General features: G+C 38.0%; 1 protein-coding gene across 1 annotated transcript; it reads left to right on the forward strand.

Annotated features, from left to right (window-relative positions):
• The first annotated feature begins 2,313 nt into the window (after positions 1–2,313).
• On the forward strand, positions 2,314–26,919 carry si:ch211-57n23.4 (immunoglobulin superfamily DCC subclass member 3). The gene is made up of 14 exons (XM_034298362.2): positions 2,314–2,638; positions 10,034–10,345; positions 11,816–11,960; positions 12,077–12,207; positions 12,602–12,739; positions 12,948–13,106; positions 17,751–17,916; positions 18,561–18,811; positions 19,075–19,239; positions 19,826–20,014; positions 21,480–21,596; positions 21,691–21,817; positions 21,896–22,028; positions 22,510–26,919. Exons 1-14 carry the CDS (start codon positions 2,590–2,592, stop codon positions 22,597–22,599), a joined length of 2,172 nt encoding a protein of 723 aa, XP_034154253.1. The 5' UTR covers positions 2,314–2,589; the 3' UTR covers positions 22,600–26,919.
• The last annotated feature ends 481 nt before the right edge of the window (positions 26,920–27,400 follow it).

Consider the following 27,400-nt stretch of genomic DNA (forward strand, 5'->3'; position numbering starts at 1 on the left):
GTTGTAGCCCATCTACCTTAAGGTACAACATGTGCATTCTGAGATGCTTTTCTGCTAACAGTTGTACAGAGTGGTTATCTGAGTTACCATAGCCTATCTGTCAGCTCAAACCAGTCTGGCCTTTCTCTGCTGATCTCTCTCATCAACAGAACTGCTGCTCACTGGATGTTTTTTTTTTTTTATTGCACCATTCTGAGTAAACTTTAGAGATTGTTGTGTGTGAAAATCCCAGGAGATCAAAGGTTATAGAAATACTCAAACCAGTCTGTCTGGCACCAACAATCATCACCAACAAAATCACTGAGATCACATTTTTTACCCATTCTGATGGTTGATGTGAATGTTATCTGAAGATCACTGTGATCACATTTTTTACCCATTCTGATGGTTGATGTGAATGTTATCTGAAGATCACTGTGATCACATTTTTTACCCATTCTGATGGTTGACGTGAACGTTATCTGAAGATCACTGTGATCACATTTTTTACCCATTCTGATGGTTGACGTGAACGTTATCTGAAGATGATGGCCCGGATCTGCATGATTTTGTGCATTGCACTGCTGCCACACAATTGGCTGTACAGGTGTTCCTAATAAAGTGCTCATTGAGTGTATGTGTTTTCTCTCTATGTCAAGCTTCACATTATTAAAACAGTACACTTTTTTAAATCGACAGGGGGGGTATTTGGTTAGCAAAGGGGAAACATGGAAAGGATGCAGGTTAGCTGACAAGGACGCAGGTAGGAAAGATGTAAAGATGTAGATCCTAATGTTCTTGATTCAGCTAACACAAGTGTGCTATAACTGGAGAAAAGAACACAAAAATGTTTAGCTCATGGAGTTGACCTGCTGTTGACCTGTAATGTGAAGGTTTCTGGAAGAAAATAAAATTTAAACCCTTCCTTGGCTTTGTAATCAGTCAAATAACAAGGTAGCTTTATTGTGTTTTAAAAATCACATCACATATCCTATATATTTGAAAATAAGTGCTAAAGATGATAAGTGCTAGGATACCCATTTGAGTGTGTATGATGTATTAAAATTGTCTTGTGTTGCTTGTAATTTGCATGGCTTAATTTGTAAGAAACATTCTGCAAGTTAAAACTGGGATTAGTGGGCGATTAGCAATTATATCTCTTTTTAGCACTTCATTGGTCATTTGAAGGAAATCCAATCCCAACACACTCATTTAATCATATTCATAAAAATTTCTCACTGAGATCAGGTTCCTCATTTCTGAACTTGATTTCTCAATAGACTTCATTTATATTCAACTATGTTTAAATATATATATCAACTATATTTACATAAGACAGCTATTATTGTCATTACATTACAGGGGCGCAGTGGCTTAGTGGTTAGTACATTTGCCTCGCACCTCACACCCACCTCTGCCCTGTGTGCATGGAGTTTGCATGTTCTCCCCATGCTTTGGGGGTTTCTTCCGGCTACTCCGGTTTCCTCCCCCAGTCCAAAGAAATGGACTGTAGGCTGATTGACATTTCCAAATTGTCTCTAGTGTATGAGTCTGTGTGCGATTGTGCCCTGCGATGGGTTGGCACCCTGTCCAGGGTGTCCTCCACCTTGTGCCCCAAGTTCACTGGGATAGGCTTCAGGCTCCTCCTACTAGGAGTGCACTGTCATGTGCAACCCCAGTGCCTGGGGTTGGGTCTCTGGCCGGGAATTGAACCCAGACTGTGGTGGTGAGAGCTCCGAGGCCTAACCACTAGTCCTCCAGGAACCCAAAACATAACCACTTTAAATTGTCTTCTTTATAGCAATAATAATAATAATAATAATAATAATAATAATAATAATCCCAGAATACTGTAAGCCACTTAAATGACAATATGTGCAAATTTAAAATTTGTGACTTTCAAGACCCAATCAAAATAAAAGCAGTTTCCTTTTTTCTCAAGTGAATTATTACAGTAATGAGGAATGTTATGGAACAGGACAGTGAATAACCCTGCTTTAAAGGTTCTACGCAGTGTTTCTCTGTTAGAAAAGTGTTTCAGTGTTTAAGAAGCTGAGAATTCTTAACTACCCAAATCATTTTTGAAAAAGCCCGGAAGGAGTGTGTTCCTGCGCGCTGTGATGTTAAGTGTGATGAGTGATGTACTGTAAGCTGTGCATTAATGAACGTGTGTGTGTGTGTGTGTGTGTGTGTGTGTGTGTGGTTCAAAGCCCCGCCCCCGATGGCTCTGCTGATTCTGATTGGCTCTCCGCAGCGCGAGCTGTCAGAGCGCGCGCTGGCTGCTGTGTGAATGACAGCAGGAAGGCCGGAGGCGCGCGCTGACGCACGAGATGCGCACGGCTCATTGCGCGCACTCACACAGAAGATACGGAGTATTCTGACGGTGGCTTTGGACATGAGCAGCAGCAGCCCTCCGCCCGGCATCCGCTGGACTAGTGCACCAAAGTAGAAATGTTCTCTTAATTAAAAAAAAAAAAAAAAACGTAATATTAGACTTAATGCAGTAATTAAGCGAGCGTTGTAGGTCAAGAGCGCGCGGATTAATTAGTTTTTTACACGTTTCCAAACCCAAAGAAGTTTATTTCCTGTTGTGATTGCATTTACGTGAATATGAAGCCACGGATTTTGCTGACCTTTTTACTGACATTTACCTGCTCATGTAAGTATCATGACTTATTTTACTCTATAGTAGTTAGGCATTTTAGACACTAGTGTTTTTACTTGTAGCTGTAACTAACATAACTATGTTGTCATGACTTTTGTGTATTATTGTGTTCACCTGCCTACACATGAGCCCCTATCTGCAGAAAAGTTTCATTTCTAGAGACACTCTCACACTTCTGACAGATATTTGTGATCACCATTGGCACAACTGGCTTGGAGGTTCATTTAGAAAGTTGTGTTGGATTTGTACAACTGACAAAATTGAGCCTAGATGTAAAGAGTTTATTTCTGATTAGAAATAAGTATAAACAGTCGGACCTGAATCTGCTTTAAGGCTATGTGGACATAGTAGTGTTCCAGTAGTAGTATTATCCAATAGTAGTTATCCAGTAGTAGTACCCAAGAGTAGCTTATGATGTCAATTATTATGCTATACTGGACAATAAAGGAACTTATTATTAATAATAATAATAATAATTTTATTATTTTGAATGTTAGTTTTTCTATTATGGCAAAAATGTTTCAGGAAAGGTGCACATACTTTTGAAAATTGTAGAAGTTCCTAAATGTTGTTGGTGTCCAGAGTCTAGTCCAGAGTCAGAGACTAGGCTAATATGTTGTTCATTTCTTATCCTTCTTAACGAAAACATTACCACTGTAATAAATGATGATATACTAATATACAAATAAGGACATGTAGGGATAGTGTACATTTTTCACTGTTGATGGTGGTGTGTGAGAATCAGTATGCTATGATACAGAATTTAAACAGTATAAACTTGTTCAAAGTTACAGACTTATTATTTGATAATTAAGGTTTCTTTACACTGTGAAAAAAGCCTAAGTTCTTGTTGAACATGGATAGAGGCACATTTAAATATGAAATGCTTCCAAAAGGGGTTTTGGAAATGAATTCTGCTTTTATCCACCAAGAATATATTAGCAAATTTTTTTGTAGACAACATTCTACTGCCAGCCTGAACATTTGAGAAGTTTATTACTTTCATGAGTGAGTGGAAATTATATTGAGCTAGACAAAAAGTTATTTTGGACTGAAGAAGGTTTAGGAAACAAATATCTTTTTATTACTTACCAAGAATACATTAGGGCATTTTTTTGTTTGTTTTTTTTTTTTTGAAAAAGCAAATTTTTCTGGCAGCCTGCATCATTCAGAATTTTACTCCTTTAAAAAGCAAGTTCCAATTATATTAAACTGCACATGGTTTAAAGTTATTTTGAAAGAAAGTTAAAATTCTTTTGAAATGAACATGCTTTTATTATCAACCAAGAATGTATTAGAGAACTTTTTTTTTTTTTGCAAAAGCCAATTTTACTGGCAGCCTTATATTAAACTAGACATGGGATTATGAAGTTTATTTTAAAGTTCATGTTTATTTCTATGAATCTGGTGGTGTGTATCCAAAGCCAAGAGCCATAAATAAACAGTGCGCTGAAGCAGTGGAACAGAAGGAGCTGGCGAGTCCCAGGAGGGAGGAAGGAGACTTGTGGTTTTAGAGAGGAGGTCTCATGATGACCTTGGGTGACATTAACCTCTAGGATCCCCCCGTCTGGTCAGTGGAGTAGTCCAAAAAAGGGTCCAAAAAAAAGCACCATGGGGACAATACTGGCCAGTTTTCTCCACCCCCTCTGACCTGACCCTCACACCCTCATCTCCATAACAGTGGCCAGGCCTTTTGGGGAGACTGACTGAGACTGAAACCTTTATTAAAGCATGTGTGCACATGCATGTGTGCATCTGTGAGTGTTAGGGTAACCCCTTCACAGCTGCCTGTGATTGTGTTCAGACCCCCCCCCTCTCTTGCCGGGTGCTCCTCGATCTTCAGGAAGGCGTAGTAGATCCCAGTAATTCAGACAAGACACCCCTCTAGCTAATCCACCATGCTACAATAGGAGTGAATTAGACCACATCGGTCGGGAGCAGAGGTGGGTGGGTGACGTCTCTATCACTGGTGGATTTAAGGTAGTCCTGCAGGGCTCTATCCTGCTGAAGGTACAATTATGAGCCTGGGGTGTCAGTCACATCACAGCATAGATCTGTACATCTAATCCCTTCCTAATACACTTTCCTGTAGGGATTTTTGTGGGATGTGTAACCCACAGGCCTAGATATAAGTTGCCCTCTTTATAAGGGTTGTGTCTTATTTGGAGATCTTATTTACATCCATGCCACTAACTGTTGTGATTACTTTATAGTTGTGGACAGAGTGATTGTACTTCATACAGATTGAGACATCTCCACCTGAACACTGAGGTGTTGAATGCTGCACATACTTTGATGGGGCTGGGGTTTTGTATTAGGACACTCCTCCATAAAAAAAAAAAAATTACACTCAAGAACTGTTTCAGTTTACTGAAGAATCACAAACAGACAGTGTAATAGTCATAAAAATTTTATTTAAAAAAATTACAGTGAAATTGTTATATTATTTAAACATCTTGTTAGACCCTTCTCTTGTTTGTAGTTAACACTATCTCTAATGATGATGGAGCTTGGTCATCTTTATTAGGCAGTAACCTTTAGTAGTTTGTGCTGGTCATGTAAATGGATGAGTCTCCATATGGCACTCATCAAACCCAGTCCAACAAGCAGATTAGGTAATAAAGAAATCAGTTGTTGTATTCTGCTTTATTTTTTGGCAGCTCAAAATGTGGGCCACACTCAGTTATATATCTATATACATATCTAGATGATGGCTCCAGAGGCTTATACCCAAAGGAAACAATTACTTTCTGCTCTCTAGGAAAAAAAATAAGTGAATTTACATTAAAGTATTGTAAAGGGCCACTTTGGTCCATTCTTTGGATTTAATGAGATTGTGGCTTAATGGAAGTGTAGGTCCTTTCTGTTGGCCCTCCCCCCTGTAATTACAGACTAGAGACCAAAGCCATGTGTTGTCCTCCCCCCAATTACAGAATATTGCTTATTGATCCAAGCTAAAGGTTTGTGCTTTGACAAACCCTTTAGAAAGAGAGTGTCAAGCATCAGATCCAATCCAATCAACAAAAGTATTTTAGCTTACACCACTGACACCAACTATATATGTATGTATATATATATATATATATATATATATATATATATATATATATATATATATATATATAATATTTTAAGTAAATATATTTTGCTAGTTGTAATAAAAACAAATTATTTTAATGACACACCAATTTTGTTTAGAGACAATAGGCAGCAATAATTGAAGCACATCAAAGAGGAGTGACGAACCCAACACACGTTTCCTGGCCCAGTCGGAAATTGTGGGTGTTTACATGGCTTTGAACTTGGCATATGCCAGCTAATGACAATTAGCTCTTAAACAAAAGAAATGTCTGGACTCCCTGCTAGTTCACAGAGGGGTGCTAAAGCAGCATGCTGATAAAGAGCTTGTGGCAGTGATAGCTTGGGATAGTTTAACTCCCATTATTAGGACAAAAGAAGGAGTTCCAGGCCACTTCGTTGCACGGAGCCCGGCGAGTCCCCTTTTTCTCCCAGCTCCTTTACAATTCCTCCCCCAAGGTTTGTATTCAGCCATTGTTTGTGTTGCAGCTCCTGCTCTAGTCATTGACATAATGGACGAAAATGGGGAGGGAAAGGAATTTGTGAATGTGCATATGCATTTGGAATTCCGTTCAAAGGCTTGTAACACATTTTGTAAATAGGGGCCAAGTTTGAATGACCAAATGTACTTGCTCTTGTGGGAGAGGACCATAAAGAAATTATAATGAGCTTAACATCAGCATGCACTCTGCATTTCCAAGCACAGACATTCTAAAGCATAAGTCTTATATATAGTGTAATATATACGTTATTGTACATACTATAATTTAGCTTCTTTTTTCTTTGTTTTGTTTTGTTTAAATGAACTCATTTTAAATACTCTAAAAATCTGAAAATTGAACCATGGAATATGTATAAGTGAATCAACAAATGTATACTATGAAATGTTTAGAAAGTTGAGAAATATTAGAAATGCGTTTATTCGAAAACTCTAGATCTTATCAAACCGGAAAAGGCCAAAAAATATTCTCTATATTACTCTTATTAGGCACTTGTAGCACACCACGTATTTATCTTTTATAGTTAATACCTGCACTGTCTATGAGTTTTTATCTATCTATATAGTGACCCATTAGCATCCGACAGTGACCAGTTAATATGTTAAATGAATAAGTTCCAAAAAGATTTAGATTTCCTTATTTAATTGCTATTCTGTATCATTTTGCTTGTTCTGTGGTAAAAGTAGTGATTAAACTGTAAACTGTAAGGTTTTAAAAACTTTTGTACAGCCAAATGCAATGTGAGTTTAATGAAAATGAAATATAATGCCATTATAAACTTAACTCTAACAGTAGTCATTTTAGTAAGTAATGATGAAGCAGAACCTCAAATCAAATTTGCAGAACTTCCATCATTCTTAGCCTTTTCCAGCATCTTGATTTTACTGATTGTCTCTCAAAAACAAACTGATTGAGGTGAAATCAATGAAAATATTTGCTTATGTTTGCCTTGATGGGTGTCCAGACCCAGTTAAAGTCTTTGACTGGGGGATGGGGAAGCTTAGAGCAAGGTCTGGCCACCAAAATAGTAGCGAAGTTCAGGGCCAACCCCAAGTGGAGACAGTAAACTAAAAGAGGCATAGAGATGGCTGTGGTGACTGGACTCTGGCTGTTCGTCACAAGCCCCCACTTCTACCATTCACCTATAGCCAACTCTCTCATGACCCTTTAGGGGATGGGGGCATGATTCGAGGGGTTGGGATGGGTGGAGGACTCCTGGTGTGCTGGACATCACTAACAATAACGCCAGAATCTCATTTTCACTATTCTTTAACTGTGACTGAAAATGAATTCCTCCTCAGACTTGAACACACAATAATATAGTTTAACTAGCCCATTTTGTCTGAAGGAAACTTAAAATATCACTTCAATACATGATATCAAAATACTCCTTAAAATATAATGCATTGAGGTCCAATTTATACAAATAAGGATTGCTGGATACATGTATTATGGTGTAGTATTTTTTTTTTTTTTTAGGAAATAGGTATTTATGATTCAAAGTACTTTTGTATGAAGTACCAGACTAATACATGCTAGTACTACAGTGCTTAAATTGTAGCATCCCCTGACAGTGTGGTGTGTTTATATGGACTTACTGAATCCAGCTTATGACATAACCTCCCTTCCCCACAAGGCACCACTGAATTATATTATCCCACAGTAGGCAGGTGGGGGGGTGGACCAGGGGTCGGGAGGCAGCACAGCACAGCTGAGCAAGGCTTTCTGCATCTGCTGACTGTGACACATCATCACAGAAATAATGAGTATGATAATCTTTTAAAATCATGCCCAAACTGTCTGTGGCAATGAAAGTAGATCCTGTGTCATGTAGGGATAACACAATATCATAAGTTTGACATTAATACCAACACCATGCATCGTATCACAATGCCCAGTACCAAAATGATAGTGTGGAATAAAAATGACACTGTGTTTGAAACAAATAGAAAATGTATTACCCAATTTTGTATTCCTGTTTTTGCACATGTTGCTGAAAAAGGTTACTGAAAAAAAAGTGTGTTTTAAGCACTGCCTTCCTTTTTTGAAAACCAAAGTTTTATCAACCTCATTTAAAAGTAGCCAACATAAAAAAAATAGCTACAGATAATTTACTAGCCCTTTTTTTTAATAAATAGCCTATATACTTTACAAGGGGCTGGCATAAATTCTTTGCATGGTTCAGCATATGTACAATTTACCTCATTTATTGACATAATGTAACATCAGTATAGTGTTAGCCTTTGTAAGACTTGAATGTATTGAAAAAGTATTGAACTTTCACTACTTATTGCAGCACTAGTGGGGTAGTAAAGCATAATGCAGGCAAATAATGCATAGTGCTATGCTGATCACAATAAAACTGATAGCCTAAGATGTGCTTTATAAGACTAAATTGTTGTTGGTAAATGTTTTGCTATTCATAATATAATGGTTAAACCCGGGAGTTCAAGCAGGTGCATGTTTACGAGGACCAGTTGTCGGAGCTGTGATGTGCATAATGTGCATACCGGGTTGGGGGTTACTTGTGTCCAGAAGCCTCAGATCCCTACTTCACATTATCTAGTGCAAGTTCAAGAGCAGACCTCAACAACAGCTGGGACTAAAGCAGTGGCTATCTCCCTGGGTCACTTTGGGGCATACGTGTGGACGGGAGTCTGGGGGCATCCCTTTGAAAAGAAAAGCAAATGAAGGAAAGAGCCATAGCGTAAAGGTTGACACTTAGAGAGGACTGGGGTTAGCGAGTGGCATGGGAAAGTCACCTCCAAGTCAGAGTGAAAGGAAAATGGGGTCTGGGGTGGGGGTTTGGAAGGGTGGGGGTCTGCATAAGTAGGGGGCAGATGGCCCAATCTGAGAGAAGAGCTGATGGCTCCTGATGGTTGATTGCAGCTTTTTTTTAGGGAGTTGGAAAAAGGGAGTTGTCACACTGCTATTGTCAGAGTGGGCTTACTCAAAAGTGGCTGCTTTAACTTGACCTCGTAACCCTCACTACTCTTTGGGCCTGTTTTCGTCTTTGTCCAGACCTTTTTGGTTCAGTGGCCACACGGCATTTGGCCTTATTGTTATAGCCAGGTTTAGTCTGAAGATACAGAGCTGAAGGGGATATTGAGAATATAACACCTCAATCTAGCAAGGCAGTGTAGGTATGAATGAAAGCTTTGCTTATAGGGCTGATGTAGAATCCTACTATTTTCATTTGTACCCCTTTGCTTTGTAACAAGCATCATGGGATTTATGGAGAAGAAATAATATTTTCCGGTGATGTGCTTTCTGTGTTAAAATTTATATATCTCAGTATCAGAAGGAACTTTTTTCGCCAAGTAAGGGTTCAGTAGTATTTCAGTAGTGCAGTATTTCAGTAGTTTGTTGGCTTTTGTTAATGAAATTGTCCAGTCCTTTATTGAGCAGGGATACAGCTCAGGGGAGGTTACTGTCTCTATGTCTGGTAGTATATTTTATTTTCCTAGTTGGGTATGTCAACCTTTTTTCATCGATTACATTTCCATACACTACATTTTTTCCATTGTAATTAAGAACTACTGTCACCAATTAATAATCTTAATGACTACTACACACTAATAATTTAATACAGCATAAGCAAACATGATCTCTATATCACATTAGAATTAAAATTCAAATATACTGTTGAATTTTCACTGCATATTTGCAAGTTCACAAATTCATTCTATGACCTTAGTATTATAAGGTTCTATCTGAGCTAAAAACGAATGAGAGATAGAACCTTATAATACCAATATCACAATTTTCAACAGTTCAATTCTAACCAGCTCTTTCTTTCTCTCATGGTCAGGTGTATGTCATGGCTTAGAGCTGGCCTTTCTGCTCCAGCCCAGCGACGTGATTGCTGTGAGGGAGAGACCGCTCATGCTGGACTGCCGGGTGGAGGGTGAGGAACCCATCACTGTGACATGGCTTAAGAATGGGAAACCAGTGCCTACAGGAGTTGCTACTCGGGCCACAGTTCTGTCCAATGGCACCCTGCTGATTCGGAGCTTCCAGAAGAAACGAGACGGAGATTCCACTGATGCTGGAGAATACCACTGTGCTGCTCAGAACCGTTACGGCATGCTGGTCAGCCGTAAGGCCCGTGTTCAGCTGGCATGTAAGTGGGATAGATAAGTATGCCATTATTGTACACTCATAGAAACAAAGGTACTAAACTGTACCTTTCACTGTTGCTGGGGTGGTACCCCAAAGCGTACACATTTTGTACCTTTAGTGTTTATCTTAGAAATGTGCAGGTAATGTACATATTTTTAAAGCTTTACTCTAAAAAATAATAATGGTGCATTTATGGACCTTCCTCTCAAGATTTCTTCCGCATCTCAGGGCGTTTTTCCTTGCCATTGTCGCATCTGGCTTGCTCATTAGGGATAACTAAATACATTTAAAATTTATATCTTGATTGTATTTGTTTCTGTAAAACTGCTTTGTGACAATGTCCATTGTTAAAAGTGCTATACAAATAAAATGGAATTGAACTGAATTAAAGGTAAACTATATGCACGTTTCCAGGTGAAAGATACATATGTATTAAAGGTACAAAAGATATACACTTGAGGGTACCCCCCATGACAAAGAAAGGTACTGTGTGTGAATATTGCATATTTATTGGTATTAAAGTGTACTGTAAACACAGTTTTGCTGATCTGTATTTTGTACATGACTATACTGTAATTTTCATACCCCTTGTGAGCTTGACACTTTAGAAACCAGCTTTATGCATGAATTTCTACCACAGAAACTTCTACCAAACGTAACCACGGGCTGATTTTAGTTCCTGGACTGTAGTTCCAGGAACCATTTTAGTTCTTCCAGTAGAGTAGGTACTTTTCTGCAGATCAGGACCTATTGAAGTGGCGTCTGCCATACTGATCATCACTGACTTAAACTCAAACTTAACAAACTTAAGCTTCCCCATAAATGCAATTATCTAACAAATAATTACTAAATCTTATTAAATGTGATTCAGCATTACTGGCAAAACCGAAAGATCCCATGTTCTAATGTTTTTATTCAAGTTTCATGTCATGTTGTGCAACCGGTTTAATAAGTTATATTAGTATTGACATTAAGGCAGACTATAAAGAACATCACCTTCGATCTTAACTTCCTCAGTGTTCCCTGTCTTTCCATCTCATGAAATGAAAGATCCATCACGCAATTATGGAAATATGTTATATAAGACAGTAAGATTTTAGAATACAACATCTTGATTTTCTTGCATAACCAATCATGTAATTGACCATATCAACTATATAACAATTACTACTATAATATAACTATAATGCTATAAAGTTTTAAATTTAATGCACATTGAACAAAACATGCCTTTTCCTAAAGAAAAGTGTTCCACTTCAGAAATCCCCTTTACTGATTATGCAAATACACAGGTTGTACTCTACATGCAAGATAATAGGTTTGGTTAATTAAATGATGAACATGTGAAATGAAACACATGAAAATGTGCAGTTGAAAACTTGATTTGATTTTGTTTCCCCATTATGTAAAAATACAAAATGTCATACCATTTTTTAACAGTCACACTCACCTGTCTATCTGTCCCATACAGCTCTTCCTAAGTTTCACACTCATCCAGAGTCCATGACGGTGGATGAGGGAGGAGTGGCACGTTTTCAGTGCCAGGTGAACAGTATTCCCGAGGCCAACATCACCTGGGAGAAAGATCGTATGGCCATCAGCACATCAAACGAAAGGTAATATGGAGACTCATAGTTTTTTTTTCTTGAACCAATATCTTTTGCTCTGTGACCTATTCTCCCTCTGATAAAAAAAAGTCACTTATTCTCCTCTCTCTGTCTGTCCAATCCAGGTACACGCTTCTCCCCATGGGCATCCTGCAGATCACTGGGGTGAAGAAATCAGACGCTGGAGTTTTTCGCTGTGTTGCCACCAACATTGCTAACACCCGCTATAGCCATGAAGCCCTGCTCAACGTCACTGGTCAGTGAGCATTTCCTATTTAAAAAGAGATAGAAATCATGTTGGTAAAATACTATATATAATAAGTAGACTTTTGACATCATGACATTTCAGCTAATCACTTGGTTTGAGCTATATATCCTTCATAAAATAATAATCATAGAAATATCTCTTGAAATATTGGATAATAATTGACATATTGCATCTTTATTATTTTATGAAGCTGATCATAAATAAATCATACATCAGATACAGTAATTGTTTGAAATATCATTTATAAATAAATCATACAGCCGATACAGTAATTGCTTGAAATATCATGATTTTATATTGTCATATTTGTGTCATAGTTGATTTTATTTGCTTTGAATTCTGTATATACACCAAAATTTTTCCCCCATGTACTTTCTGTCAGGTGGCGCTCCACGCATCTACAAGGAACCAGTGATCCTGTCTGGCCCCCAGAATCTCACTATCACCGTCCATCAGACAGCCATTTTGGAGTGTATTGCTACTGGAAACCCCAGACCTATCGTGTCTTGGAGCAGACTGGGTTAGAACCTACAGATTTTCATCTAAACAAGCACGTTTTAAGTGATCTTAGTGTAGTACCTCCATTAAACAGCTTTAATTTCTACAGCAGTATATCACCTCAAACACTGCTGTTTTTTGAATAGTATTGCTCTTAATGTACAGGTGAGTACTAGATTTCGGCTGTACAGTACTGTAGTTCAGCTGTGTTTCTGTGTGTGCATCTTCAGATGGCAGATCCATAGGTGTAGAAGGAATCCAGGTCCTGGGCACGGGGAACCTGATGATCTCTGACGTGTCCCTGCAGCACTCTGGAGTGTATGTGTGCGCTGCTAATCGTCCTGGTACCAGGATGAGACGTACAGCTCTTGGCAGGCTAGTAGTTCAAGGTAAGATAGTTATAACTGCAACAGTTACCAGGATATATCACATTTAGTATAACTATGAATTTGAATTATATGCAACTTAATTTAGCTCCATGGTCCGATCCTGAGCTCTGGTTATTTTCTTTGCTGAGATTCATATGTTCTCCCCATGTCCGTGATACCTCCAGGTGATTTTCTCCCATACTGGTAGGTACCCTGGCTACTCTAAATGGTCCTTAGATATGAATGCCTTGGTTCAAGTGTTCCACAAATTGGGTTCAGGATACACCGTGATCCCTACTAGGGTAAAGCAGTCACTGAAAATGGATGACTAAATGATGCATGGACTCACTCCATGATGACAAAGAATTTATTTGGCTGTATTAACTGTAGTTACACGTTTAAACCTTAGAAGGCCAAGGAGTGATTTTCCTGTGAACTCACTGCACTTACAATATTTAGTGACTGTGAGATGTTTGTATTTGTGCATGTAAGGGTAATAAGAGTATGGACACGTTGAGTACTAAAATGGCCAGGCATGAAACCTGGCTTGTGTTTAGTGATTCTTTCTGAAAGCTAATTGTCAAGGAAGAGGTGAGAAGTCAATATTCAGTCTCTCCCACCATTACTCCTAACCTGAAGGGAATGGTTTCTTCTTACTTTCTCTTTTTCATGTAAACCGTGAGACCCATGATAGCATTTTTGGTAATTAAGCACTGAAGCTACTGTCCAACTGGACTTTAGGATGTAGGGGTGCAGAGTGGGTAATGAAGCCTGCTGTAAGTAGCCTCGCTCTTTGTGCCTCCGGCTGACATGGCTCATCCATCACCCTGCCACTGTCTATATGCTTAGCCTGCTCATATTTCTCTATGACATTACCCTCACTAATTGGATATCCTCAGGGAAACTGGACACACAACATGGCCATAAACAGTCATAAATTGTAGATTGTATTTAATTTTGTTAAAATTAAGGTATAATTGTAAACCAACACTTTTTCTTTCTGAAATTTAAAACCTTATTGCATGATGTTAGCCTTAAAATGTTAAAATTGCAGTCTTGGAGCTCTGGCACAGCATATAAAAAACCTGACCAAGGGGAAAATTTGCCTTGCCATAGAGAGTACACTGAAAATGGCACATTGGATGGAATAGCCATAATAATGTTCAGTGAGACAAAAACATTGTTAAAAGATCTGATGCTACTAAGCACTGGCATTATAATCCGAACTCTTTCTGCAGCCTACAACACTGATGAATGTCATATGTGGCTCTCTTTTTGGAGACAAGTTCAATTTTGGAGACAAAAAATACTCCTCTGTTAAAATAGTAATCTATCAGATTGTGTCTAATAGAATTAGTCTTAATACTGCTTTGCTTGTGCTAAATCCTTGCACCCAGCTGTGTTTTTTTTCCAATCTAAATCCCAAGTGTCCATCCTTAACCTGATCAATCAATAGTCCCCCCTATCTGTCTTATACAAAGGGTTTGGCAGTGTAGCCATGGGGATTAATCTTTAATATATTCATTAATTTATTGATTAGCTTTTTGGCAAGAGTAGAACAAAGAGTTTTACGGTTTTCGACCAAAATGAGAAATATACAACATATAATTTGCAGTTCCTGATTTTTCCAAACAGGAAGTTCGTAATCAGGTATTAATCTTGGAATAATCAACCACTTAGAAAAGAATTCAGAATTTCTAGTATCACCTGGACTTGCATTTTACATTCTTCCAAAATATATTTCTAGCCCTACTTGAATAAATTGTAATAATAGTCTATTAATTTTATATGCACTAGGCACACCTACAACAGACCTTTTCTTCAGGGTGTCCCAAAAATCTCCATACATTGGGGAAATGAACACTTTTTTTTTAGCAAAATGTAACTTTATTTACAAAACATCCTCTGCATCATCACCATTTCTTTGTAAACGCACATGGAATCATGGAAAAAAAAAAATATATATATATAATATAAACTAAATCAGAAAAATTTTGGAAGTCGTTTTGATAAAAAAAAGTGTATGTCTAGAGACTTTTGGGACACCCTGTATTTTAAGCCTTTATATTATATGTATTACATTTTATGAAGCCAAGTTCATACCTCCTGCTCAGGTTGATGTCTCCTACCAAGACATAGATGATTGAGAACATTCGAGATATCAATTATTTCACAAAGCTTTCTCTCTAAAGCTCTCACACTTCCCTGTGTACTTGACCCATTTTGGTCTGGACAGAAGTCCTGGTCCAAACAGATGCCTGCATGGAAATGTATAATGAAGAATGGACAAAAGGGTCAGTCACAGCAGAAATGTGTGTTTGTGTGTGTTTAGTGTGAAGAGCCATCACCTCTAACCTCTGACCTGTCAGTTCTCACCTTTGACACTGACCCAGTGGCGGTTATAGAGAGGCAGGGGTCGGGTGGAGCCCGGCCTGACAGACAGCCGATGAGAGGTGGAGTCAAGCAGAATTTATGACTCCCAAATGAGAAAGGGTGACCGTCGTTCCATGCCCCTGCCCCCACTTGTACCGCCACAGCAGTGGGGTTGGTTGTTTTCGTCACAGCTGGGAGTCAGCAGAGGCAGACGAAGTTCAAGGTGCTGGGGGGACATGTGGCTTTGTGTGACGGACCCTTTGATATTCAGTTCCTTTATATTTGGGGAGAAAATTTTCATATGAAAAATTATAGCAAAGTCATTAACTGACATTATAATGCAGATTCCACAGCTGCCAAATCACCAGGTTTTCTCTGCAAATGTGGGAAAATATTCTTCTTGAATGTGGGTGTCTGCGATAAGCCATTAAGTATTGCTTAAGAGTGTCCCATGCAAAAGACTTGCAAAAGTAAAACCATAATTTCATCAGTTATACCTTTTTCCATACAATATCAAGAGACTATTTCAAAACTTTATTATATTCAAAGTATTCTTGTTTGTAAGGGCTCTTAGAAAACACAATACTAATTTATGACATTAAGACTGAAAGCCAAAAACAATTATAGATACGCATGTGGAATGATCGGCTCAAACTAAAGGTCATCACTGAGTCCTTGCTGATCAATACTCTTCTAAAGATTGGTTAGTGAAGCTGTCAGTTAGGTCTCAGCTGTAAAGATGCAACTGATCAGGCCTAGGCGCATGTAACTATCCCCAAAGGGCTCTCTAAGAGTTTTTTTTCTAGTTTGATTTTGCACTTTGACTGTATTGTCATTATGCATAGTATTTATTTCCTGATATATGAATATCAGAATACAGGCTTAGAATGGATTATAAATTAAAATAAAAAGTATAGCTAATAAACCATACAACACCTTACAATAATACTTTAAAAGACCTAAAATTAGAAATGTCTTTCACTCTTAGAGACAAGAATCATTTCACAACCTTACAAATGTCTTCATTCTTTGGTTTTGGTTGATAATACAGGGTGAAGTATTGATATGAATAGAAGAAAAGTGATTTGTTAGATTTAAATCATCATGTTTCATGGTTCTGTCTGGACTGAGTCATGCTAGCGACCCATGTCACGTAAAATCACCTGAAGTCTTTATTGCCAATAATGTTTATTTTAAGACTTAACACAGAGAATTAATGTATGGTTCCAGTTACACTTTGCCTTTCCGAAATATTATTTTATTGAGAGAAAGTAATTAATTGATCAAAAATATATTTGTTCACCAATTTCCTCACAATTTTGAAATCATAATCAATCAACTCAGACACACAATTATACTTTTCCCCTTTAGGGTATTTGTGCATCCAGCTGATCTATATCTTTGTATATAGTCTTACAAAACGGGCTCCGCTGAATGAACTGATGAATGGTCCTCTATTCAAATAGGCTTCTTTTTGACCTTTGACCTTTCACACCTCCTTGGACACCCACAGACCCTCTTCCCAGGGTTGGAGAGTCATGGACCTTCTGTGGGGGTGTTGGAGGTCTGGTGGGGGTTTAGCCTTAGCTAGTGTCAATAGGTTAATAAGATGCAAGGTTCAGGGGTCTGGAGAGCTCTATATATGCACGGCTATTGTGAGGCAGTTGAAGGGGTGTCATGCGGAACGGTGAACCCACATCTGCCCCGCTGTGTAGACGGACGATCCACAAACATCACTCCGGGAGACAGAGCAGGTTTAGAAGATTTAAGTTCAACATCAAATATTTAAGGATGACTTCAAAGGCTAGTAGATTCAATTGATGAAATCTTCTGCATATGTAGTTCCTTTTTGTCAAAATGAGCTCTATGGTTGTCTTAACACAAACCTGATTTCAAAACCTACTGAATTCTACAAATATGTATCATTGTCACTTCTGAACCCCTTGTCAAAGCCCTCATGGTGAAAGTAGAATACAAGAGCGCCATATTAATGTCTGCTCCCCATTTACCTAGTCAAATTTAGGCCCTGTTAGTGTTTATTTATTTTTTCCTTTTTTAATTTGCCCATATACATTTACATAGGTATGCAATGTAATGATGTAGTATCATGTAACTTTGCTAACGTAAGTGCAGATTAACATTCAACTTATCACATATCCAGACTGTGCATTTCAGTGAATGTTAACAGTGCAGTTATAGCCTTTTTTAATCACACTATTATTTGCTCTATGCTTGTTCGCTGTATGTTGTGCCTTTCCTCTCATCAGTGTTTTCATTTGCTTGCCTGTGCAGCTCCTCCTGAATTCATCCAGTGGCCACAGTCTGTGTCTAAACCAGTAGGAGGTAGTGCAGTGTTCACATGTGTAGCTCAGGGAGTTCCTGAACCTCATCTCATCTGGCTAAAGAATGGCAAGATCCTCACACCTGGAGACAATGTCAAACTCACCAACAACAACAGGTGCACATTGGCTTGCTGTTAATGCTCAAAAAATTAGTCTAAAATGCACATGGGATTAGATAAACCTAAGACTAATATTTAATTGAAACCGCTGTCAGTATTGAAACCGCTGTTATTATGAGCTTAGGGTAATTCCTGTGTGTCACCTCAAGATGTCAGTCTCCACTCGTTTCATGTAGTTGATAATGCCTTGGCTCCCAAGTTCATACAAGGATGTGAGCTACTACTAATTTCTTAAATAATATTTTGTGTCGTGTTATTATTATTATTAGTAGTAGTAGTAGTAGTAGCAGTATTAGTAGTAATCATCATAATCCTCTTAATAGTAACAAAAACAACACCAAAACAACACCAATAATAATAATAATAATAATAACAGTAGATCAACAATTGACCAAAAGTTGATCAATAGTAACTTTTTTTAAGGTGACATAATAATAATTGTATTAATCATGCCTGTTTAGTAGTAATAAATCAAGGACTTGGAATATTGATGCTTATATTTCCCACCATGTTAGACACTATGAAAGTTGAATATATATATATATATATATATATATATATATATATATATATATATATATATATATGATGCACATATACCCTTTCGTTCCTGCTTATCTCTGTAAAAACATATCCTCCAGTACTCTGGCAGTGACTCGTATCACGTCTGAAGATGAGGCCATCTACCAGTGCATAGCTGAGAACACTGCTGGCACCAACCAGGCAAGTGCTCGTCTGGCTGTGTCTCTGGCCACAGAGCTGCCTGACTCTCCTCAGGGCCTGAAGGCCACACCTCTGTCCAAAACCACCCTGCAGCTGTCCTGGACTCAGCCTCCGATAGAGGTGACTGACAGCATCATTGGATATGTGTTGCACATCCGCAAAATGGGTGGTAAGTAATACTGCTATACTGTCAGTGGGTTTACTGCTTCATTTGTCTGAACATCAAAATCCATTTAATCTGTTACACATCATTAACTGTAGTTTCCCCTGATATTAGCCACCAGAAGGCATTTTTAGACATGTCAAAATTATAAATGGCAAATAGGAAATTCTTGTTGTAAATTTTACATTTTAATTGTGTACATGGTTTTGTCTATATTTCATCAAAACTCTGAATATCCATGCATGTATTTGATGATTTATTAATCACAGAGCCAGAGAATAAAGAACTTCAGGAGGCTGTGAGCAAGACAACCTACCAGCATGATCTCAACAACCTGGAGCCTGCCACCACCTATTCCATTTACCTGAAGGCCTACTCTCCTGTGGGCGCGAGCCAGGAGTCCAGCACTGTAGTTGCTACAACACTAGGGGGCGGTATGTAACTGTTTGCTGTGTATGCCAAAAGACCTAAACCCCAGTTGATGAGATTTTTGTTTACATTTTACTTATCTGAACAGACTGTAGGTTTACTTCATTTCTCTGTAAACATATATACTCTTCTAGAATATTTTTTCATTAATTCATGGATGCATAAATCTTATATAAATGTCCAGATGCTTGAGCATCTGTTTTCCTGATGCTCTGCTTCTTCTTAGAGCTTTTGCATTTGTGACTCACTTTCTGCTGTTGTTGAAGGTCCCACATGGATGCCATAAAGCATCAGTTTAGGCAACATCAGTTTAAGCAGTCTCAACATCTTTTCACCTGGATACTGTAGCCCTGCCTTTCCAGCTTCATATAGACCAGGGATCCACAATGGCAAATTTCAAAATGAGTCTCGTTCCTTTTTGTTGATTTTTCTGCTCCAATATATCTAATTAATCTGGTAATTAATTGAATCAGGCATCACTGAACAGGGGAATCACCAAACAGTGCAGGAGTCCAGAACTGGAGATGGGCACTCCTGAAATAGATGATAATCCTTTATATCTGCTATATTATCGCTCTCTGTTTTTTTTAGTTCCTACTCCACCCGCATTCTTCACTAAAGTGATGAATGTCACATCAGTGCAAGTCCTTTGGGAGTTGCCTAATAAGCCAGGTAAAGTTGAGGGTTTCAGACTCTCCTACCGCCGAGTCCCTCACGGAGATTTTCAGGGCCCAGTTCAGATGTCGTGCCACACTAATGTCCACACCATTGCATACCTCGGTAAGTGTGAGAATGTATGAGAGCACATAGTTAAATATGGAGTTATTTGTGTGTGCACAGTGTGATTTCGCTTATTTACAAGATGTTTCATTGAATAGAATATCTGTATGTGGGTTTTCTTTAAAAAATACATATTATGTATATGTTATATAAGATTATTTTAAATCCCGAGCCAGCACAGCAGTAAGTTTCTATGAATGACTGTAAATGTTATTGTATTATTATTGAGTTTTATTATTACTGAGCTTTAATTGTTAAATAATTGGACAGTTAGACAATTTATGTTGTTTTAGCTTTGGGCTTATCTTTTAAATGAAACCATGACTATAAAGTACAGTAATTGTGTAATAATTGTAGCCTTTTATAAAAAGTCCCCCAATTGACATCCATCAAATACCACTGGATAATTAGCTCGTCATTGCAATACTTTATGCACAAGCAAGGTTTTGTTTTTTCTGTCAATATGAGGATCAAAGAGGCATCAGTGCCAATAAAGGAGATCACCACAAGGGAAGATGCTCAACCAATTATAATGTTTATAGTTAAACCAACTACTTCATTTAAGATTATAATAATTTGCAGAGATTTAAAAAAAACAAAAACAATATATCATTTCATTTGCCAGATTATTTGCTGTGAATAAATGTCTTATTTATATACTTATATATTTAAATCGCTCTGGATAAGGGCATCTGCCAAATGCCATAATTGCAAATGTATATGATAACCAGGTGATCTGTGTTTGATCTCCATTTGGGTTGATATTTTTCTGGCCATGTCACTGACACATCTGCACAAAATTATCAGCAGTGACATTTGAAACACTTAAAAATAGACATCATGAATGCAGCTATCTGCTTTTGTGTATGTGTATGTGTGTGTGTGTGTGTTTGTGTGTATAAAATACTTTGCCCTATCATTCATACTATGCCATCTATGAGACCTCATGATATAATGCATTGCTCTTGACGGTTTAATTGTCAAACTATTGATAGATATTAGTTTTTATCCTCCCATGTAATATCATGACCAGCCATCAGAGGTCATTTGTCTATTATGCCCTTAAATTGAAGCAATCTGTACTTGTAATTATTTTAAATTACAGAGCCCAAACAGCAAAAACCTATGACACTGGCCGTTTAATCATGGACTGCTGAGTATGCCACTGAGCACAATATATTTAGGATGCATATTTAGGAAAAGACAAATCAAGAAATCAAGACAAATTACAGCAGGGTAACAGCATTAAAACATGGATATAAAAGAAGGCAGTGATGTAAGCTGAGCATAGTGCAGACAGGTTCAGGATATGAAATAAAGATAGAGAGAGACAAGGCGGTACCTGCACATACACAGTCCTGAACAGTAGTTTTAGTGTGACTCGCATTCAATAAATATATCTCAGAGAGTTTTTGGCATCTTTGTGGAGGCCTGTGTGATTAATGCTTTTGTGATGGCGCCTTAGATCCTGGTGCTGTGTATGAAGTCAAACTGGTGGCCTACAATGGCAACGGAGAGAGTGACTGCTCCAAGCGTCTGGTGTCACTGGCAGAGGATGGAACCACTGCTAAAGCCAGTGCTGGTAAGGGTTCAATGGATGCATGTTGTGGATGTTTTGATACCTGTTTGGGGGTAGTGTGCTAATGGAAATCAATTTGGGGTTTTATTTTGTGCAGGAGAGGAGAGTAGGTGCAACTGTAGGGAAACCGAGGGCTCACTAGCAGGGATGGTGGTTGGAATCCACATCGGCATGGCCTGTATCATCTTCTGTGTGCTGTTCCTTATGTTTGGATACCGCCGCAGGTGAGATTTCTTCATAAAAATATCATTTGGATATTTTAGTTCATGAGGGGGAATATTTGAAATCTTGGATATCTTTAGTTTCCTCTGCAGGAAGGGGACTCAGGACAGATGGTCTGTGCCCAGAGGTGAGGATGGAGGACACCATGCTCACAGCAATGGCATTTCTAAACATGGGGCACCACATCCCCAAGCCATCGAGCTTGTGCCTCAGGTAAGATTTATTACATAAAAGGATCATTAAGACCTGCTCCATTGTGCTTCTCAGCTGTTTGTTGTATATTTTCATAATGTATAATGTTATATTTTTACATTCATAAATTGTCTTCTGTGTGTAGTTCACCACCACATGCAGTCATTATTAACAATTAAGAATTAATATCTAGGCCAATAACTGTAAATGTATGTAATGAGACATACATAAAGTTTGATCGACTGGTTAGAAATGTTAGATTTTTAAGAATGAGTGAATTTTGTGACTTTGTTTACTAAATGCTCTCAGCATTTTCTCTAAGTAATTAGTAAGTCCATCAAGGTTTAGTCAAGTGCTGTGACATGGTGATGTATTGCAGCTTAAGAGAATTACAGAGAAACAAGGTCACAGGTAGCAAGATTAAAGGACTGCTGATCAGGCAATTAGGTGACTGATTGCTCTAAATGAATCCCACTGACTTTGCTTCTGCTCTCTGTCCCAGGGTCAAAACCAGGCTTTCCCAACGCAGTGCCAAGTTCTTATAGAGCAGCACTCATCCGGTTTGCCTGGCACAGATGCGGGCACTGGCTAGCACTGTCTCTAAACCCACTTTACCAGCACTCAGCCTCCCTGTGGTTTCTCCATACGGCCTGCCAACCAAAGCCCCCCTGTTGAACCCCCTCAATTTTCATGTCACATTTGTTTAAAAAAAAAAAAAAAAGACTGCTGCTATAATGAATAAGGGCTTAACTGGTCCTGCCATGGGCCTCCGAATCATAGTAGTACTGAACAATTAATCTGAAATAATACAAGATTCAGCTAATTCACCTTTTAACCAAAGCTTTAATACCTGTAAATTCTGTGTGCTTACTTGAAAACAGGAACACAAAGTGATAGCCTTATCAGGTAGTACACACCACATTACAAAGTTAGTGTTAGAGAGCTTTATGTCAGCCATGTGCACCAAAATAGGTGCGACACTGGACCAAACCAAAGCCAACCTATGTTTTAATATCAGAGGACTTTCTGCTTAAACCAAAATTCATTCTAGCAACCGTGTCCTCTGGTAATAAGACATCCTAATCTTGCACTATACAAACTGAGGCCTCATAAATATTTACTGTGCGTGCTAGAGGCAGATGTAGTCACTATAGAGTGTGCCAAATAGGTTAGCCACATTGTGACTAGCTATATATTTTAGTTTTCCTACTCTTTCGACCTTAATTCAGTAATACCAAGAATAATAAATTGCCTTGTGATTGTGTGAGAATTGATTGTCATACACCACACATGCCTTGAGGCAGACCGAGTTGGAGGAGCCATAAAGGCAGTCTATTTGCTATACCTTTCCCCTTTCCTATTTCCACTAGTAACCCACCAAAAAGCTGAATACTTCCAAAGATAGCTACCTCAGAATGTCTGAGCCATTGTTGCTCTTGTTAGCCTGCTGCTGTTTGAGCAAGCCTACCTCAGCCAAAAAAAGATTCTGGGTTTATCAAATTTCTTGGAGTGAGAATGCTGACCTAGGATCTGTTTTTTAATTTACATACTACATGATTATATGAATTTGGAAAACTCCTATCAAGTCAGCACTCTCACTCTCAGAAGTTTGATCTATGGGCTGCCCCATCTTATTTTCTCTGTGTGCCAATGCCAGTGCCCATGCCAGTGCCTGCTCCAGCGCCCTCCAGTGCACACCTGGTTACTGCCATGAAGAGTGTGACCCTGGTTTGACTCCACATTGCTGCTGCCTTTAACCCAAATTTAGCTTTAGTGGACCAAAGCGACTGATTGTCTCACTGCATTTCAAATGAGCACAAAGTATATCAGTGGTGGAACAGAAGAACAAATGCTTTCATACATTTTCTTTTGCCTTCACTCTGAACAGTGTGTATAAAGTCACATTGCACTAAGAGTGACTTGGAGCCTGCCAAATTCAAAACTTGATGAAGGACTCCTGTCTCTTTGTACTAACCTCCAAAGAAAAAGACAAAAAGAGATAAACAAAGACAGGAGTCTCATTCCAAAGTGTTTCAACTCAAGAAGAGATTTCAGCTGAAGAGTGCTTCATGGAAAGTAAGAACCTTATTCATTACCTTTTGCCTGTGGGAAATGAAGTTTTGGCCTTCCTGTGGAGTACCACTTCTTAAAGCTGCAAAACTAAAAGCTCAACTCATTTCATCTCATCCCCATCCTTCTGAAACATGCTGCCTGGAGACTACAGGATGTGCACCAAAGCTGACCTGACACTTAATAGATTGTTATCCAAACCAAGCCAGAAGGTCGGCTTTTTAGATGCCAAATCGGTAGCCATGGGAACATGGAGGTGGTGAAGTAACGGCTGACAAGGTTTTGCGCTCACTGAGAGGATGTAGGACCTTGATATGCTCTTCTCTCAGGACAAATGGGCATGGCACCAGATTCCAAAAAAAGCTTTTGATATGAAAACATTGCTTTATGATACCCAAAGATGTAAAAATGAAAATGGTTTTTGTTTTGTTTTGCTCATCCAACCTTGTTTAAGAGATAAGCATACACCATTGTGTTTAAGTTCCTGTTATGAAAGGAAGTCATCATGAAAGTGCTTTAATTGAAGCAAACCAAAAGCTTCATACCATTTTTTTGCCTTTATGAGGATGTGTGAATAAGCCTTGACTGGCAGTCTGTCAGTTCTCGGTGACATCCTCATTCAGACTTCCTTGATTGACATGGAACTGTCACCGTTTTTGAATATACATTTTAAAGAATAACCAAAATGAAAATGGGATATATTTTCAAGGAGATTTTCTATGTTGATATTGGAGAAGAAGTTGTGTCTTCCTTTTATGATAGAAATGAAATTGCCAAATAAGTAGACTAATAATAATGTAACCAAATAATCTGTACCTATTTTAACATTCATAGTCTTTATCTTTTATAACACTCTCTTAACCAAAGCACAGAATCATGCATTTATGCAGTATGTGTGTATAAGTGTGTTCTCTGTGATTGGATAACAGTTGGCTAAACCTTAATGGTCATATTTCATAAGATTACCTTATAAAACAGATTCAAGGGGAATTCTACGTTTTTACAGTAACATAAATGGAACCAAAGAACTTGACTGTTTTATGGTGAACTATCAGGAAAGTGACTGATATCTTTTGCAAAGCTTTACAAGTTGGCTAAGGCCTGCACAGTAGTAACTTCATTAGCGTCAGATATCATTTTGATCTGGCCGACTCTTTCACTGGTTGAAAGAAGAACACATGCTTTACTAAAGATGCCCTACTGTGCTAAAGGTTTGCTTACACAACCATGATGAGTGTTACAAGGTTTATCCATGATTACTGCAGCTTGAACAGTCTCCACTTTACTCCTGTCCATGTTTCTGAAGAAGCACATATGATACCAAAATATGTCTAACAAGGGAGATTGTTTGAATTTTGTCTGTAGAGCAAGATTTCTCCATTGGTAGACTGATAGATTTCTCTTTTTTGAAATACAGTGTTTGTTGGTTCTTTTTGTAGAACTTACTTTCTTTTTGACCATTTTCCCAAAAAGCTGCACTTCCTGTAGCTCAAGGAAAAATGAGTCAGAAACCATTTATATTATTTTCAAAGTGTTAATATTATAATTATTGGTATTATTGTTATTATTCAATTTTTATTTCTCCTTCCCTTTTGATTTCTATTTTTATTGCAGTGGAAGGGGCATGTGAAAATGTTTGTTAGGAACTTGAGAAAAACAGTGGGTCAAAAAAAAGACATTTCAAAAGCAAAGGCTTATTTAAAAGGGATAATTTATTATATGAAACATTGAGAGTATTCTCATCATCATTTCTGTTTACCAAACCCAAATGCAGAAGTTACATTTTAGTAATATAAATCTATAACTACTTCACTTTTGACCCACTGGTTATGAAAATGAGAAAAAAAAAATTTAGCGAGCTAGCAGGCTAGAGCCAAATAAGGGAAAATTTGTAGTTTAATGATTGCTTTCTTTTTCTTTTATGTCCTTTAAAACTAAACCCCAAAGCTTTAAACATATTGAGACTAAGATGTCTCCAACCAAAAAGAAAAAGAGAGAGAGAGACTAGTGCTGTGGGATGAGAAAAAAATTAAGTGACATAATAAGGAACCAAGCAGATTTAAGATTTCATGTTTCTGCTTACAAACTGTTTAAATATATTTTTACAGTCCATTCCAAATGAAGATATTTTCAAATGCAGTGAAATCATGTCACAAGATTTCTCCATTTCTCATCCTTTTTCAAACCTTTTTACACTACTTAGAATAGCATAATTTAATTCGGTTGATTATAAAATGAGATGTGATGAGTATGGGAGTCACATCAATCTGCGTGATATTCAGAGCCTGTTTGCTAGAGCTGTCTAGCTGGCATGGTTACAGAGACATATCGATCAGAGTGACACATGTGCCAGAGTTCAGATCTATAAAGAAAGGACCTCAGCTAAGGAGTATTCCTCCTTCACTGCATTATCTGCATTATGTCTATGTCTTATTATAGGGTGAGAAAATAAATTGTTTTGCATTATTCTTCTTAAAAGAATGACGTACTGTCATGTAGTGAACCTGTGCTTCAAGAGTTGCTACTGTTCAGATGCATTCTGAAATATATGTAAAATATCTCATCTAACAAGAACTCTGAATTTCTGTAGTTTATCTGCTTGGTTTTCTTGATTATGGTGATTTTGGTGATTATGGTGTTGGCACTGTCTCTGCTTTCTGATTTTCCTTATGTGCTCTAATTTCACAGTGCATAATACCAAATAAAAACAAAGAGCAGAATATGTTGTAAGTCTACATGATTAGTGCATTTTTCCTTCCCTCATTTGCATGCTCCTATACACACACATACACACACTTACTAAGACTTACTAAAAATATGTCTGGAATTATCTGTAGTCACATTATTGGGTTTCACTGCCATTCTTCTTCTTCCTATTTTTCAATTTTCTCTAATGTGATGCTGAGCTGAATTATGGTGAGCACTAAATAACACTCCACTTTGCTATGTGATAGGAGCCCAACTGCATTACTCTCAAAGAATGAACACAGAAAGTATTAGTAATAAAACCAATTCTGCACATCATTTTAAAATCAGAGCTAAGTCTGAATGCCATTACCTGATCCTACAACTCTCTAAGACATTTAACAAATAAAGAGTTTCTGGAGTGATGCTGATTTCCCCCAAGGCTGCATAATTACTGGAACCTTGTTGAATGATTATTGCAGAGCTAATGATTTCATGCCAGTAAATGTTGGAAATAACTTGGTGAAGATGAATCCGTGCAGGGGGCTGCTAATTAATCCAGCTATGTATTTTTCAGAACTGACAGCTCACACTATCACTCTGGCCTCCCCAGCTGGAATGGTTTCTGTATTATTTAG

Source organism: Pangasianodon hypophthalmus, chromosome 23 (assembly GCF_027358585.1).
Source record: "Pangasianodon hypophthalmus isolate fPanHyp1 chromosome 23, fPanHyp1.pri, whole genome shotgun sequence".
Lineage (NCBI taxonomy): Eukaryota > Metazoa > Chordata > Actinopteri > Siluriformes > Pangasiidae > Pangasianodon > Pangasianodon hypophthalmus.